At 46.7% G+C, this 17,301-nt stretch overlaps 1 protein-coding gene across 1 annotated transcript in view; it reads right to left on the bottom strand.

The window, feature by feature from the left end:
- The window catches only part of LOC138283525 (mucin-2-like), a 219,408-nt gene that overhangs the window by 182,322 nt on the left and 19,785 nt on the right, over nucleotides 1–17,301 (bottom strand). Inside the window, exon 3 of the mRNA XM_069221465.1 lies at nucleotides 4,909–5,151. Within this exon, the coding sequence (XP_069077566.1) occupies nucleotides 4,909–5,151 (243 nt within the window). The remainder of the gene's footprint in view (nucleotides 1–4,908; nucleotides 5,152–17,301) is intronic.

The following is a 17,301-nucleotide window of genomic DNA, read 5'->3' on the forward strand; positions in this document are numbered from 1 at the left end:
CAATTATAATTAGCCCAATTTGCATATCCACTTTACACAGAGTACTGGCCCTGGGACAAGTAAGCAGTACCCAGAGCATAGCCTAGATTCAGTAACCACCAGTATCTGTCCAAAACGTTTTGGGGGTGACCAGGGCAAAAATTAGGACTTTCCTACACCTACTACATTGTACAAAAGTGTATCCACAGTTTGCTAGTTAAACGCCACTAGCGGGCAACAGCACATATTGAGTGACCACAGAAGTGACAATGAAAAGTATGTTCAGGCCCACCCCTGCATCCTGGGTATGCAGTTTTAAAATTGCTAAGTTGACCTGGCAGAAAAAAACTTTTCTCAGGCCTCTGCCTTCTTTTATAATACTTCTATGTCACCCCACTGTAGGTCAAGCATGTCCATAGAACACACAGCTTGTCATTTAAAATGTAGGACGTGTGTACTTACTATGGTAAGGCTAGTTGTCCCTTAGGAAAACACTAGGCTACATTTTAACATCTTAAATGTGTAACTTCAGTCTTGGTGTAGTTGGCAAAATGAATGGAGGACTCATTTTAATAATGATTTAAAATCCCACTTAATGGTCAAGTTACATTGTTAATTGCAATTTTGAAAATGCCAGTTTTAGGAAGTTGTCATTTTCCTGCCTGGGCCAAATGTGACTTTCTAGCAGTGTTCACTCTCCCTTGACTGTTGATGCCCACCCCCCTCCTTGTGGTGGGATATGTGTTGTTCCCAGATAGTGGGCAGAGGGCTTAGGTGTGGGGAGATATTTTTCTTCCTCGAGCAGGTGGGTCTAGGGGCTCTGCTCAGCCCTTTCCTGACCTTCAAAGGATGCCTATCCTGCACTGGCAGATGCAGTAGCAGATATAGCTCACACTTAGGCTTCCCTCCCTTTTGACTTCATAGCCAGCTTGACTCCAAATCAAGAGGGAAGAGGAGCTACCCTAGAACGTATTTGAGAGAAGACAAAAGACAGTTAGCCCATTATCATAACCACACCTCTGGGTGGGCACAGAGAGCTCTGCTAATGAGAAAAAAGGTTTTGCCATGTTGTTTTTAGGAAAAGAGGGGCACTGTGGTATAGTTTGCTGTAAAGCACATAGAAGGTGCTGCAAAAGTAGTAGAGTCACCCCTGGGAACTAATTTGACCCCACTGGGGAGTGTACAGAAGTCTCCCCCAACTACATTCTGCCACTGGGCATAAATGTGGCTCCTCAGGTACCCTCTCCAGAACATTGCTGTACCTGTGGAAGACAGAAGAAGAACTAAACCTGCTGTTGAGACCTGGAAATAGAACCCCATAAGCTTGACCTTCTCCCACTTGCACCGGGACTATGACGTGGACTCCAAGAGTCAGTTGGCTGCCCCCCTGTTAAGGTGCACTGGCACTAAAGGTGCAAAAAGCCCATTTTCCTGAAAGATTTCCTATAACTAGATCTTCTCTGGCTACCTGCTAGTAGCTTCTGTTGGAGTGTGTCCTGATCCCTAGGTGCTGTTCCTGAAACCCTTGGATGGTGTTACTTTTTCTCTGAAGAACAGGCGGGAGATTGAGACTGCTTTCAAGCTGAAGCAGTTGACATTGAATGGTTTGCCCTGGCGAATCAACTATGACTTCAATACATTTTTCTAAGTCAAACTTAGAAGTCTTCACCGAGACGCTGAGCCAAAGCTGATTAATGTCATGCCCTTCCAGAGCACAAATTCCAGACTTCACCTGTTTGGAGCTTATCCGCCATGTCGATGAGCGTAACGGGACCCCATTCTTCAGCAACCTGTCTGCTTCAGATCCAGCTTGCAGATTGCCCTGCAGACCACTCATCAACGAACAGCTTCTCCACTTGAAAGTTTTCTAAATGCGAAGGTAACTCTTTGACTAGAACCTACCTGGCATTGGGCCTTAAACTTTACCTTTGTTCTGGTCTAGCATGACCAGTACCCATGGTTAACTCTTTACCATTTTTGACACAAAAATTTCCTTCAGACTTTACAATTCAAATTTCTGTTTCCCCATTTTAGCTTTCTGTCAGTTTAGCCTTTTTTTCAAGTTTAAAATATTTTCTATCTTTATATATTGGAGTCAAGTTTTTATTGTGTTGTGTTTCAGCTTTTTCACTATTTTGATACTTCTAAATGCTTCACTAATGTTCTTAAGTTAAAACTATTAATGTACTTTTCACACTGCTCATCTATACCTCTAGTCTTTGTCAAAACTGTGATATCCACTCCACTCTAAATTGAACAGATAGAACAACAGCACATTTTTGGTGGGGTTCAGAGTATCCAGGGATTTATTGAGTCAAGGAAAGCAGCTATATAAAGAAGAAAGTATTAATGATGGCACAGTGGATGTTGGATTTCCCAAGTAGCTAAGAGTGAGGGACAAAAGGCAAGGGCTGAGATTAATGTTACAGATTAATGTTACAGATAAACAGGTTGATGTGTACATAGCAACCTGACACTGAACCACATGACAGGCCTTAGCAGGAGAAACAACAAAGCTGCAACCCCAGTGTGGTAGAAATCAAAAACATATGCAAAGCAGTGTCTGCATGCAAATAGGTCATGAGCCAGATGCTGCAAGCAAAACAATGGTCTGATTGTGTTAGCTGAGATATCTGGTGCTGTGCAAGAGTATACTTCATTGGCAGAAGATAGGAGTAGCTGATATTCCCCTGACTTGTGAGATTGACGATAGTCATAGTAGCTGGTCTGTCTATTAACGTGCTCTGTCCCTTCCTCTGTTTATGCGGGTGAGCCTCCTCCACAAGTGATGGCTGTTGAGGATTTTTCTGTTTCAGCTGTGCTTACAATATTGGCCTTAAGCATCACGTCACACTCAGTATCTATTACTGCTCCGTATCCAGTAGAATAAAGGAGCTTCTAGCCACACCATCTGTCTTTCCACCACTTCTATCTCGATCATGACTGCAGTGGGTAAGACAAGTAAGGCAGCTGTTTTACCCAGGAGCTACTGCAGACATGGGTGTGTATCTAGTAGCACTGTCTCACAATTAGTGCCACCCGTGTGTGCTCTGAGTCTGCTCCAGGCCATTGCAACAGCCATGTTTGTCTAATACTACATCGGTAGATACAGTGGTGGCTGTGGCATGACTTGGTTATGACCATTCTGGACTGGGAATAAAACACACAAAAGGTGAAAGGATTAATACTTAGTCTAACCACTAGCAATTGTTCAGAAAAGCATTTCAAACCATTGTTTTTCACCCACTGACTCGCTCTAGTTGAAGGCCTGCCTTATGTAAATCAGTACTGAGCCTGCTCCTCATTGGAATAATCCATCCTAAACTGCCAAGCATGGCTCCTTCAAGGAGCAAACACAAGCGAATCCAGATTGGTTTTGGCCTTATTAGCCCTCATCAGTGATATATAGCTTGGATCCGATGGCACTGCAAGAAAGAGACATGGCTGGCAGGAGGGAGCTCTATCACAAATGTGACAGATATCCTATCCCACATTTTACATGTACAGGTAAAGTGGCAGTACATTACAGCCTATACCACTCTAAATAAGGCTCTTAATCCCCCATCGGATTTAGCAAAGAATATGTCAATGGCACTGCTTAAGAATAGTTGTTTGCGGTGTATCTCAGTAAGAATTTAAAATAGGTTCTGACTATATCTGCCATGCTGAATCCATATCTGCTGTTTCTTGTGACTTTGCCATTTCTTCACTGATCCCTTAGAGTACATGTACTTATTTAGAGGCAACTAGCCGAGGACTCACAATGCTGCTTGAGGGGCAGTGGGGTACCGTGTTTTACTACTGTAAGCTTTGGACATCAAAGAAAATATCCGTACTGTACCACTGAAGTGTAATATTGCTCAAAAGGAGAAGTGGAACTGGGTGCAGATACAGTTGTAAATCAGTTTCATGGTCATAAATACTGGCTGACAAAGGGGTGAAGAGATCATAAAGCATGTCTGAAATCTCATAGATGTTTTCTCTTATTAAATCTAAGGACATATATATTTTGCAGTCGACACTTAGGACACAATGGGGGTCATTCTGACCCTGGCGGTAATTACCGCCATGGCGGAGGTTGGCGGTAGCACCGCCAACAGGCTGGCGGTGCTCCGCCGGGCATTCTGACCGTGGCGGTACAGCCGCGGCCAGAAGCGGAAAGCCGGCGGTGTACCGCCGACTTTCCGCTGCCCATGGGAATACGCCATGGCGGCGCAGCTTGCTGCGCCGCCATGGGGATTCTGACAGCCCATACCGCCATCCTGTTCCTGGCGGTTCACCCGCCATGAACAGGATGGCGGTATGGGGTGTCGTGGGGCCCCTGGGGGCCCCTGCAGTGCCCATGCCAATGGCATGGGCACTGCAGGGGCCCCCGTAACAGGGCCCCACAAAGAATTTCAGTGTCTGCTTTGCAGACACTGAAATTCGCGACGGGTGCAACTGCACCCGTCGCACCTTCCCACTCCGCCGGCTCCATTCTGAGCCGGCTTCCTCGTGGGAAGGGTGTTTCCCGCTGGGCTGGCGGGTGGACTTTCGGCGGTCGCCCGCCAGCCCAGTGGGAAAGCCAGAATGACCGCCGCGGTCTTTTGACCACGGAGCGGTCTTTTGGCGGGAACCGCTTGGCGGGCGGCGACCGCCGTCCGCCGCGGTCAGAATCACCCCCAATATCTATGTCAGTTGATATTCTGACTGCTATATTTAGGTGACATATTAGCAAGGTGCATTTGGTTCGGGGTGTTTGGTTCGTAAACCACCGCATCTTTTTCGAGATAGTGGTCGGTATTATAATCCGCTGGGCCTTACAGATTACTTCGACAATCATAGTCGACTGATTATAAGCACTCAAGAGATAATTTCGATTAAAGATAGCTGGTGACTGACATGACTTCAATACGCAATACACAGCTTTTTTTCTTTGCTTAAATGTACCTGAGGGTGGCAATCAGCAAAGACATTACTGATGATGATTCTGCATTTCTTCTGAGCCCAAACCTTCCTTTTGGGGTTGGTATAACAAGGATTCGGGATTTCCTGTATGTCTGGGTTCTTTGAAGAGACCTTCCAGCTGTTTCCAAATTCCAGCACGTCCCCAACCACTGCTTGGCTTCTCGTTTTGAAGTCATTGTTTGCATCCCCATCATAATTTCCGCAGAGACCGCAAACTTTGTTGCCCTGGAAAGATGCACAAGAAAATTGAACCAGATAATCGAATAACCATACTGTCCACATAATCAAGCACCCCTTTATATTGGTTAGAGTAATCATCATGTTTTAAGCATTTCAGATTAGTCAGTAATCTAACATCCCTTTCCTAGTCCATGAAAAAACAACGGTATAATTTTAAAGCGGTAACAATTCCACTGCTAACCCTGTTGTTCATCGGGTGCGTGCTCCAACCACCATAACGTCATACAGAAAACATAATGCTTCTAATTCCCCTGCTAATACAGACACACACTACCCAGTGGTATTTATGTTGAAATATAGATTTTAGCACATTGATCTGTTGTGATATTTTGACGAAAAGTTACAAGGGGTTTCTATGCATCATATACCTTTGATTTTCAGGTCCTCAGAGCAAATAAGTCAGTTTGGTCAGCATTATGACAGACACTGAGACATGTTGACAAGTGTTCCGGAGGTTTCTGTCTCATACCTCTTTCCCTACTTCACCTCAGCTCTTCAAGCACACACCTATCTTTACTTCTGTCTCCATCTCTCTTCACCCCTATGCACCTACCCCTTCTCTGTACCTCATCTCTGTATAACTCACCTCTTTTTCAATATATCTATTTCTACTCCACCTCTATGTAGCTCTCTTTCACATCCTCTTTGTCATCAAGTTACCATTATGATGTATTTCCTCAAATAGAAGAAAGGGGCCAGGAAAATATTGAATTCCAGTTAAAATGTTGTTGAAAAATGAAGAAAAACTGGATCCAAAAGCAAAAATAATTTACTGTGGACAGTGCCTGTTATCCCTGTAAATTGGAGAAGTTGTACCATTGTTACTAATTGAGTTTCTTTGCACATTTGGGTTTAAAAACTGTTGCTAGTTACACTACTTTCAAAATGTGTTTGTGGGAGGATGATATTGTGAAGGTTGTGAGGGAAATGTTTGCCTTTCCTGTTTTGTTTGTTTGCACATGTGGTTTAAGAAAAACAGTTGATAAAAGCTTTGTTTGTTGAGGGCGGGGTGGCTTTTGCTGGAAAACTGGGTTCGGTCCGATCTTTATTTTTTGTAAGGGCGAGATGGCCCTATTTACTAGTTTCAGAGGACAAACTAACAAGGGGTGACACTTTGAGGCAAAGTCTTTAGTTTCTTCTGACAGGCCTGCACTGGACATATGCAGGGGCATGTCGCTGGCATGCAAAGGTAAGCTTGTCAGCACCCGTCCGTGCCCAGATTGCATCCAGCCCTTCCCCTCCTCAGCGCCTTGAGACTCTCACAGGTGAGTAGTGCGCTTTACAAATGACATGATTGATTGATTGATACCCCAGTCTTCTTTCGAGTGTAAAGCAACCTATTTAAATTAGGTTGCTGCAGAAAAAAACATGTTTTCACCATGAAACTAATAGCTAATCGCTTGTTGGAAATTACCATTTTTTGTGTGGTGTATCACTAGAATTTTGCCTTGACTGTTTATGTTGGCAGCATAAATCTGTTCATTATACCCCTGCTAACAAATAAGTAAATGCCTCTGGTACCCCTGTCAACATGAACAAATTGACATGTACCTAATTGGCATATTTAACTTACCTACATGTCCCTAGTATATGGTACCAAAGTGTATTGAGGGTCTGTATGTAAAATGCTACCAGTGTTGCTGCAGCAACCTTTGTGCCATCCACTGCTATGATAGGACAAACATGACTGAAAGCCTGCCATGTGCACAACAGTGGTGCAGGACTTAACTGAAAATGCAACCTGACAAAGTAACCCTTTTTGAAAGGCCTAAACACTCTATTCAAATATGATCACCTCTAAGTAGCCCTTAATGCCGGTGAGGGAGGTTGCATAATATTCAAAAGTAGGACACATAAAGTTTTTGTTAAACATGTCCGTACTGTCCAAAGGCCCAGAAGGCTATTTTCACTGTAGCAGGGTTGGCTGTTCCCACAGGAAACAGCTACAGAGTTCATTTTTGGATTTTTTGAAATATTTAACACAAGCCCAATTAATTTGTAAAATCAGATGTGTAATAAATATTTTAGCTCTGATACTTTTCAAAAAGTTACCTTCCTAATGCCTGTAGAGGTCCAGTTGCATGACCTTCCAGCTGTCACTCAAGAGCTGAACAGCCCTCTGATGATGTGTGAACTTGCAGACTCTTCGCCTAGTACATCAGAAATTTTCACACGCGGATCCTGGGCATCAAAATCTGCACAGACCTGAGGGTGCGCACCCAGAATCGAGTTAAGGAGTCGACGTATTGCTTGCTTTTCTGTTGCACCATCTCGCTTGCAGCTTTATTTTTGATGCATACCAGGTACTTTATCCTAAAACAACGCATCCATTGATTTCTGTGGATTAAGACTCTTTTTACTTTGATTTAGATAAATATTGGCTGTTTTTCTAAACTGGTGTGGAGTCCTTTTGTTGTATTTTCCTTGTGTTACTGTGTGTGTTTGTGTTTGTACAAATACTTTACACATTGCATCTGAGATTAGCCTGACTGCTTGTGCCAAATTACCAAAGGGGGAGCAGGGGTTATCTGAGCTGTGTATTTCCCTTACCCTGAGTAGAGTGAGGGTCCCTACTTGGACAGGGTGTAAACTGACTGGCAAATAGAGACCCCATTTCCATCATTTGGTGGCCGCGGTCGGATAGGACTTGTATTTGTATTTGACATACAGTGATTGGTGTAGACTACTGTTTTATTGCAGATCATTATGAAACCACACACTTTTTTTCCCTCTTATGTTCCCTGGTGTTTTCCTGTATGTACTGTTGATATTTGAGACTCTGGTTTGAGGGTGCACCTGTAAGGCCATGGCAGAATGGATGTCAACTTCTGGCACCTGGAGATCTATACAACGAGGAAGCTAAAAGTTTTCTGCAAGGAAAGGGGGCTGGCTGTGAAGAGCAGGTCCCAAAGGTGGGTTCTTGAGACAGCCCTGTTTCAGTATGGGATGAAACGGTGGGAAGCAACCATATCAGATGATTCTGAGGAGGAGGACTACTCTGATGAGGAGGGCATTGGCTATGAGAGGGAAGCAGAGGGAAGCAGAGCAAAATGAATGGAGTCTAGCTTGTGAGCGGAGGCTGAGAGAGCTACATGAGGAGCTTGAGTGAGTTGAGGCTGAGAGAGCCTTTGCCAAGGAAAAAGAAATGTTGACAGCTCAGTGACTTAGGTGTGGTGAGCTGAAGCTGGAAGCCATGACTGCTGAGTCCAGTTCAGATGGTGGCAGCAAAATTGTTGCATCCAATACTGTGGAAGAAGTGCACATGCCCAGAGACTTGGTGCCCAACTTGAAGGAGGGGATGACATCAGGAGGTTCAGGTTTATGAGGCAGCTCCAGTGGTGCACAGGGTCCCTGAGATGAATTGGGGGAACTGGCATGGGAAATCGTGTTCCTAGTGGTGGAAGGGTTGCTCTACTGGCTCTAGGTGAGAACGACAGGAAGAAGGCTTCCCCTCCTGGTAGAAGTCATGGTAGTGAAGTATGGAGACACCCCAGGAAGAGTGTGAGTTGAAGGTCAGGGACAGTCAGATACTGTCTCACCGGTCTCAGGACAGTGATGTGGGGTACTTTTTCAAGGCACTGGATGGTCAGGTGGAGGGTAGTTTGCTTAACACATGTGAGGGGCTGTGTGAGGTGATTGCTGGAGAGCATATGTTCAGTCCTTGTTTTCCAGAGCTACGCCAACACCATCTAGAGTGTGAGTTCTCTGACCCCAGGACACCTACATTGGAGGCAGACCTCTGGGTGAGTACCAGATAATCTGAAGAGGCATTCATGGGTGCTCCTGGTTTTCCCCAACCAAGGGAGGTTGGGGAGGTTTGCAGTGACCGAGGTAGGTCCCTGTGTAGTGGGATGGGTGAGGGGTCCCATGTCTTGTCTCAGGAGAGGAGAGGGGGTGGGCAGAGGCCCAGGTCTCTTGATACTCAGTCCCAGAGCCTGGGAGGTTCCATGAGGGAACATAAGGGGGGAACCTAGCCTGTACCAGTAGATCATCTGCTGAAGGGGAACCCATAGTGTCAGGAGGATTTGGGGGGTGGCTGACACCAGCATCCCAACAGTCCTGGTTTCTGTTAGTACCACTCCAGAGTGGAGGGGTGGGAGACCAGTCAAGGGGTTGTGAGGGGGTTGCCATCCCCAGTGAAGAACTTAGAGGGTCAGCTCTGAGGTCAGAACCACCCAGGAATGACTCTAGCGATACCATTTCTGGTTTGGAGGGGCCTCCGGCTCTGCCATGTGGGCAGGGGCCAGGAGGCCACTGTCTGAGAGACTCTAGTGTAGGTCCTATGGAAGGTGTAGGCATACTCTCCAGGAAGTCCTGGCTTTTCAGACAGTGGTCCTGTCTAAGAGTACAGAACCTAGGCTAGATGGTCAGGTTCAGGGGGTAAACTCTGGCCTGATAGGGGGGTGGGTTGCCCAATCACCCCCGTATGACTTCTAGGGGGAATCTCCATGGTGGGAGATGCGGAACTCTTGAAATAGGGGTAAGGGAGGGAAGCCTTGCCCCTCAACCCAGTCCAACCTGAGGACACAGACCCTAGGTTAGAAGAGCAGTTACAGGTTAATATCCCTTCACTGGTATGAGAATTATGCAGAACTGCTTCCACAACCACCCTGACAATTCTGGACTCTGGGGGTGCCACTCCTGGGGGGAAGGTAGAGAGCCCCAGAGGGGAGGACTAGTGTCAGGCTGCCATCCCTGACCTGGTGAAAGGGAGAGTGGAAAAAGGGTGCAAAGCACCTGGGGCTGCCTCCCCCACTCTCAGAAGTCGCAGTGGTTAGAGGGCCCTGAAAGGCCTGGGCCCAGCTCTCATACCTGACAAGTGGCAGTGGCCCCTGTGGCTTGCTGTTCTGGGGGACAGAGTTGCCCCTGGGCGGTGGGGGTGGCGGGAGTCACACCACGGGGTGGAGTGGGCCACACCACTGTGTTGGCCATGGTGGTACTGTCTGCCCACTGGGATACATCTGTGAGCAAAGTAAAAGTAAGGTTTGGTGCTGCACAGATGGTATCCATAGGTGAGGAGAGGGGTCCCCCTTGGGTTAGCTTAGTGGACCTTGAGAGTATGGACAGAGGTATTCAACTGGGTTGAGGAAGGCATAGAACTGGAACGTGCCCCTGCTGTTGCAGGCCAGGGTCCATGTTCTATTGCCCCAATCAGGGAAGTCCATCAAGGTACTGATTGGTCTCACCTGGCCTTAGGCTGGTGTGGGTTGTGTTGGAACTGGCACTTTTTGCAGGGTCATCCCCCAGCCTTTTTGACTCCTTCCTCTAATGTTTTCTGACTAGTTTTTGTTGGTTTTACGACTCTGGGCACTTTACCACTGCTAGCTAGTGGTAAAGTGTGCATGCTCTTTGTCTAAATTGTGTTGGTGATTAGTTTATCCATGATTGGCATCTTTGATTTACTAGTAAGTCTCTAGTAAAGTGCACTAGAGGTGCCTAGGGCCTCAAAACAACTGCTACTAGTGAGCACGCAGCACTGATTGTGACACCCACACGAGTAGCTCTATAAACATGGCTCAGACCTGCCACTGTAGTGTCTGTATGTGCAGTTTTTGCACTGCCAATTCGGCCTGGAAGGTTTACCCACTTTCCAGGCCCAAACCTTCCCATTTACTACATGTAAGTCACCCCTAAGATAGGCCCTACATAGGCCAATGGGCAGGGTGCTGTGTTTTTAAAAGGTAGGATATGTACTGGTGTGTTTTATATATCCTGATAGTGAAAGACTGTTAAATATGGTTTTCCCACTGAAAAGCCTATCTCTCCCATAGGTTAACATGGGGACTGCCTTTAAATATCTTTTACATGCAGTTTCCTTTTGGGAGCAGATTGAGATGCGGAGTTTGGGGTCTCTGAACTCACAATGTAAAAATACATCTTTTGGTAGAGTTTGTTTTGTGTTGTCTGTTTGAAAATGCCAGTTTCAGAAGGTGGGCATTTTCTTGCGTAATCATTCTGTGCCTCTGCCTGCCTGTGGGTCAGTGTAGGAACGTACCATCTTGCCTGGCATGTTACCCCCATATTTCACTGTACATATGCTGCTTTAGTGTATGTGTCACTGGGACCCTGCCAGCCAGGGCCCCAGTGCTCATCCGTGTGCCCTGTATGTGTTCCCTGTGTGATGACTAATCAGAACCTCAGTGGTTATGCTCTCTCTGCTTTCTAAATTGTCACTAACAGGCTAGTGACAAATTTCACCAATTCACATTGGCATACTGGAACACCCTTATAATTCCCTAGTATATGGTACTGAGGTACCCAGGGTATTGGGGTTCCAGGAGACCCCTAGGGGCTGCAGCATTTATTTTGCCACCCATAGGGAGCTCTGACAATTCTTACACAGGTCTGCCACTGCAGCCTGAGTGAAATAACGTTCACGTTATTTCACAGCCATTTACCACTGCACTTAAGTAACTTATAAGTCACCCATATGTCTAACCTTCACCTGGTGAAGGTTGGGTGTTAAGTTACTTAGTGTGTGGGCACCCTGGCACTAGCCAAGGTGCCCCCCCATCGTTCAGGGAAAATTCCCAGGACTTTGTGAGTGCGGGGACACCATTTCACGTGTGCACTATACATAAGTCACTACCTATGTATAGAGTCACAATGGTATCTCCGAACATGGCCATGTAACATGTCTAAGATCATGGAATTGTCACCCCAATGCCATTCTGGCATTGGGGAGACAATTCCATGATCCCCTGAGTCTCCAGCACAGACCCGGGTACTGCCAAACTGCCTTTCCCGGGGTTTTACTGCAGCTGCTGCCAACCCCTCAGACAGGTTTCTGCCCTCCTGGGGTCCAGCCAGGCCTGGCCCAGGAAGGTAGAACAAAGGACTTCCTCAGAGAGAGGGTGTTACACCCTCTCCCTTTGAGAAAAAGGTGTCAGGGCTGGGGAGGAGTAGCCTCCCCCAGCCTCTGGAAATGCTTTGATGGGCACAGATGGTGCCCATCTCTGCATAAACCAGTCTACATCGGTTCAGGGATCCCCCAGCCCTGCTCTGGCGCGAAACTGGACAAAGGAAAGGGGAGTGACCACTCCCCTGACCTGCACCTCCCTGGGGAGGTGCCCAGAGCTCCTCCAGCGTGCCCCAGACCTCTGCCATCTTGGATTCAGAGGTGTGCTGGCACACTGGACTGCTCTGAGTGGCCAGGGCCAGCAGGTGACGTCAGAGACTCCTTCTGATAGGCTCTTACCTGTGTTACTAGCCTATCCTCCTTCCTAGGTAGCCAAACCTCCTTTTCTGGCTATTTAGGGTCTCTGCTTTGGGGAATTCTTCAGATACCGAATGCAAGAGCTCACCAGAGTTCCTCTGCATCTCTCTCTTCACCTTCTGCCAAAGGATCGACCACTGACTGCTCAGGACGCCTGCAAAACCGCAACAAAGTAGCAAAGACGACTACTGCAACCTTGCATCGCTCATCCTGCCACCTTCTCGACTGTTTCCTGGTGGTGCATGCTCTGGGGGTAGCCTGCCTCCTTTCTGCACCAGGAACTCTGAAGAAATCTCCTGTGGGTCGACGGAATCTTCCACCTGCAACCGCGGCAACAAAAGACTGCATCACCGGTCCTCTGGGTCCCCTCTCAACACGACGAACGTGGTCCCTGGAACTCAGCAACTCTGTCCAAGTGACTCCCACAGTCCAGTGACTCTTCTGTCCAAGTTTGGTGGAGGTAAGTCCTTGCCTCCCCACGCTAGACTGCATTGCTGGGTACCGGGTGATTTGCAGCTGCTCCGGCTCCTGTGCCCTCTTCCAGGATTTCCTTTGTGCACAGCCAAGCCTGGGTCCCTGACACACTAACCTGCAGTGCACAACCTTCTGAGTTGTCCTCTGGCGTCGTGGGACTCCCTTTTGTGACTTCGGGTGGACTCCGGTTCACTCCTCTTCCAAGTTCCGGTACTTCTACGGGTGCTGCCTGCTTCTGGGAGGGCTCCCTGACTTGCTGGGTGCCCCCTCTGTCTCCTCATCCAAGTTAGCGACATCCTGGTCCCTCCTGGGCCACAGCAGCATCCAAAAACCCTAACCGTGACCCTTGCAGCTAGCAAGGGTTGTTTGCGGTCTTTCTGTGTGGGAATAGCTCTGCAAGCTTCTTCACGACGTGGGACATCCATCTTCCAAAGGGGAAATTCCTAGTCTTCTTCGTTCTTGCAGAACACAAAGCTTCTTCCATCCGATGGCAGCTTCCTTGCACCCTCAGCTGGCATTTCCTGGGCATCTGCCCACTCTCTACATTGTCGTGACTCTTGGACTTGGTCCCCTTGTTTCACAGGTACTCAGGTCCGGAAATCCACTGTTGTTGCTTTGCTGGTGTTGGTCTTCCTTGCAGAAACCCCCTATCACGACTTCTGTGCTCTCTGGGGGTTATAGGTGCAATTTACACCTACTTTTCAGGGTCTTGGGGTGGTCTATTTTTCTAACCCTCACTGTTTTCTTACAGTCCCAGCGACCCTCTACAAGCTCACATAGGTTTGGGGTCCATTCGTGGTTCGCATTCCACTTTTGGAGTATATTGTTTGTGTTGCCCCTATACCTATGTGCTCCTATTGCAATCTACTGTAACTTTACATTGCTTGCATTACTTACTTTTGCTATTACTGCATATATTTGGTATTGTGTACATATATCTTGTGTATATTTGGCATCCTCATACTGAGGGTACTCACTGAGATACTTTTGGCATATTGTCATAAAAATAAAGTACCTTTATTTTTAGTATATCTTTGTATTGTGTTTTCTTATGATATTGTGCATATGACACCAGTGGTATAGTAGGAGCTGTGCATGTCTCCTAGTTCAGCTTAAGCTGTTCTGCTATAGCTACCTTCTATCAGCCTAAGCTGCTAGAAACACCTCTTCTACACTAATAAGGGATAACTGGACCTGGTACAGAGTGTAAGTACCCCTTGGTACCCACTACAAGCCAGGCCAGCCTCCTACAGTCAGACTGACAGTTGGTCTGTTTATGAATTCCCTCCAGACAGTGACACAAAGGGAGCTGAGGAGTGTCCTGCATATCCTGATGAGTCTCCTGGCTAGAGTGGGGAGGGAGGAGCTGACACTTATACCTGAAAAGGCTGTGCCTGTCCTCACACAATGCAGTCTTCAACCCCCCGGTGTGTACCTGGGGCCAGACCTGGGCAAGGGAGGATCTTGTGAGCAACAGAGACTATACTTTGAAGTTTGCTTACTTGAAAGGCAGAAAGGAGTATAAGTAGTGGACTCAAAACCCCAGACTTTAGATTATTTTTGGATCAAGAAAATCCCTGCCAAGGAGAAGAGCTTGATGCTTGAGGAGGACAGGCAACTCTGCCTGTTGCATTGCAGTGCTGGCCTGCTGCTGTTGCTGTGGCCTGAAGAGGGAAAGAACGGGGCTTTGCTTTCTGAAATCCTGCTTGTGAAATTTGTCCAAGGCTTGGACTGAGCTTTCCCCCTATTCTGAAGTCTCAGGGACTTCAAAGACTTCATCTGCCAGTGCCTGGGCTCTTCTGTTGAGAGTCCTGACATGCTAAGTGGTGCCAAATCAACTCCCTGGGCCCTTAGAAGTAGAAGGTGGTAACCTGCTGGAGAAAATCAACGCACCGCCGTGTGCGTGTCAGAAAAATCAATGCACAACCTTTCCAGCGGCTGAAAATTCGAGGCAGCACCTGCCTCGCGACTGGAGAAACAACGCGGACTCTTCGCACATATCTTTGGGAATTTCCATGTACGCATCCTGGGAGTCAAAATCCTCAAAAATCACTGCATGGACCCAAGGCTGTGCACCCAGAATCGACGCAGGGCCTCTCTTGTGAGCAAAGAATCGACAAATCACTTGCTTTTCTGATGCACCATCGACCTTGCGCCTTTATTTTTGAATCATAACAGGTACTTTGTGCTAAAACAACACATCCATTGATTTCTATGGATTAAGACTATTTTTACTTTAAAAACTCATATATTTACTTGTGTATGTTGGAGTTTTGTCGTTATGGTCTTGTTTGATTTAGATAACTATTGGCTATGTTTCTAAACTGGAGTGGAGTCCTTTTGAGGTGTTTTTACTGTTTATATGTACAAATACTTTACACATTGCCTTTGAGATTAGCCTGACTGCATTTGGCAAGCTACCAAGTTGGTGAGCAGGGTTTATCTGAGCTGTGTATCTCCCTTACCCTGACTAGAGGGAGGGTCCCTACTTGGACAGGGAGTAAACTGACTGCCAGCTAGAGACCTCATTTGTAACAGTATTTCTCCTATATGTTTCTGAAACCTGGCACTTAGAAACTTTTAACCAAGGTTTTGCTCTGACAGTCGACATTAGACATGGACTTACCTGTCAAGCTGATCCACGGAGGGTGCATCGCTGCTGGGGCTCACCTTGCTGCATTCCTGCTACTTTTTTATCCATAGCAGCAAATCCGATTCAGTGAGACCGAGCTCGACCTGTCATCTAACAATGTTGAACCCTCTTTGGCCACAGCCTGCAGCCTTGCTAAGCTAAAAAAATCTGAGCTCCAAAAAATTGTCTAAGCCAGAACGTGGAAACCTTCACTCGACAAAGCTGCTACCTATATCAGATTGATGTTGAGAGGGGTGTCGGCATGAAACCTGAGCTTTTCACACTTGGAACTTTCCCCTCGTTGTAGACAAGACTGAGACCTCAGACTTTGGCTTCCTGTCATCTTCCATCCCAGCTTTGCCCATAACCTGCCACCTTGCCCTGGAGACATATTTTTGCTCCATAAAGCATTCTAAATGCAAAGCTAATTTTTTGACTAGAAAAAACCTGGTTCTTGTTTCTAACCCACGCTCCATCACGGTCAGCCTTAAAACCTGCCCTGATTCCGGTCAGGTGCAACCAGATTAATGTGATTCATGATTAAAAATTTTGTTGCGATTTTAATTACACATTTTTGAAAATTTTAACTTTTTAAATATTTAAATCTTCTCTGTTTTTCTAAATTGGTTTAAAATGTTTCTTGTCTTGTATTTTGACTTTCTTACTGCTTGAGAACCGCATAAATACTTTGCACATAGCCCCTAACATAAACCTGTCTGCTTTGTGCCATAGCTACCAAGAGGTTGAGTTCAGGTTAATTAAGGCCCATATTTATGAAAAATGACACAAGACTTCGCAAAAGCAATTTTGTGTCATTTTTCTTAACGCCGGCTAGCATCATTTCTTTGCCCAATCCTAGCACCATATTTATGAAATGACGTAGGATGGTGTTAAGGAATGGATAGTGTTAAAAAAAAAGGTGCAAACTGCTGCGCAATGCCCTAAGTAAAAAGAACGCTAATGCTGCAGAAATGGCGCAAAACCGTTTTGCAGCACGTAAACACATCGTAAATGGGATACCGCCATCTGAACACCGCATTAGCATCAAAATAAAACGCAAATGCAGGAAAGAGGGCAATTGCAACAGAAGATGGAATCAACAGGCCAGGAGAGATCCCAGGGGGACACTCAACACCCAAGTACCAGCCAAGAGAAGGAGAAGAGAAAGCACAAGTGTCACTTTAGTGAGGAGGAGCACGACATCCTGGACAGAGAAGTGACAGAGCACCAACATCAACTATTCATAACCTCCAAATTACCAGTTGGGAAGAGAGACGCAATGTGGAAGCAAATAGTGGACAAAATAAACAGTGTCGCAGAGGTAAAGAGAACTGTCACTGAGGTCAAGAAGGGCTGGCGTGATTGCAAGCACAGAACGAAGGAGAAACTTGCCAGGAACTGTAAGGCAGCCCTGCAGACTGGAGGTGGAAGTCATGCACAACAGGAGGACCTGGATGAGTTGGAGCAGATGGCTGCAGCGGTCTTCCTGGAGGAACTGGTCACTGGAATCGGTGGACAGGACAGCACAGACTAGCAGGAACCACCACAAATGCAGGGTAAGTTGCTGGGGGGATATCTGGAACTCCACTAATGGCACAAGGGGGAGGTACATTGGACACACTCATTGCATGCTAAAGGGTTGCATCTGGACACATAGGCTCTGAGTAAAGACGTATCATCCTCACTCAAGCCACATATGTACTGACACTGTGGTTGTGCTATGCACACCAACATATACACAACGTCAACATTGGCCAATCATCGTGGCTATACTCTACCATGTAAATATCCACCACATTGCCTGGTAGGCACG

This window comes from Pleurodeles waltl, chromosome 3_1, assembly GCF_031143425.1.
Source record: "Pleurodeles waltl isolate 20211129_DDA chromosome 3_1, aPleWal1.hap1.20221129, whole genome shotgun sequence".
Lineage (NCBI taxonomy): Eukaryota > Metazoa > Chordata > Amphibia > Caudata > Salamandridae > Pleurodeles > Pleurodeles waltl.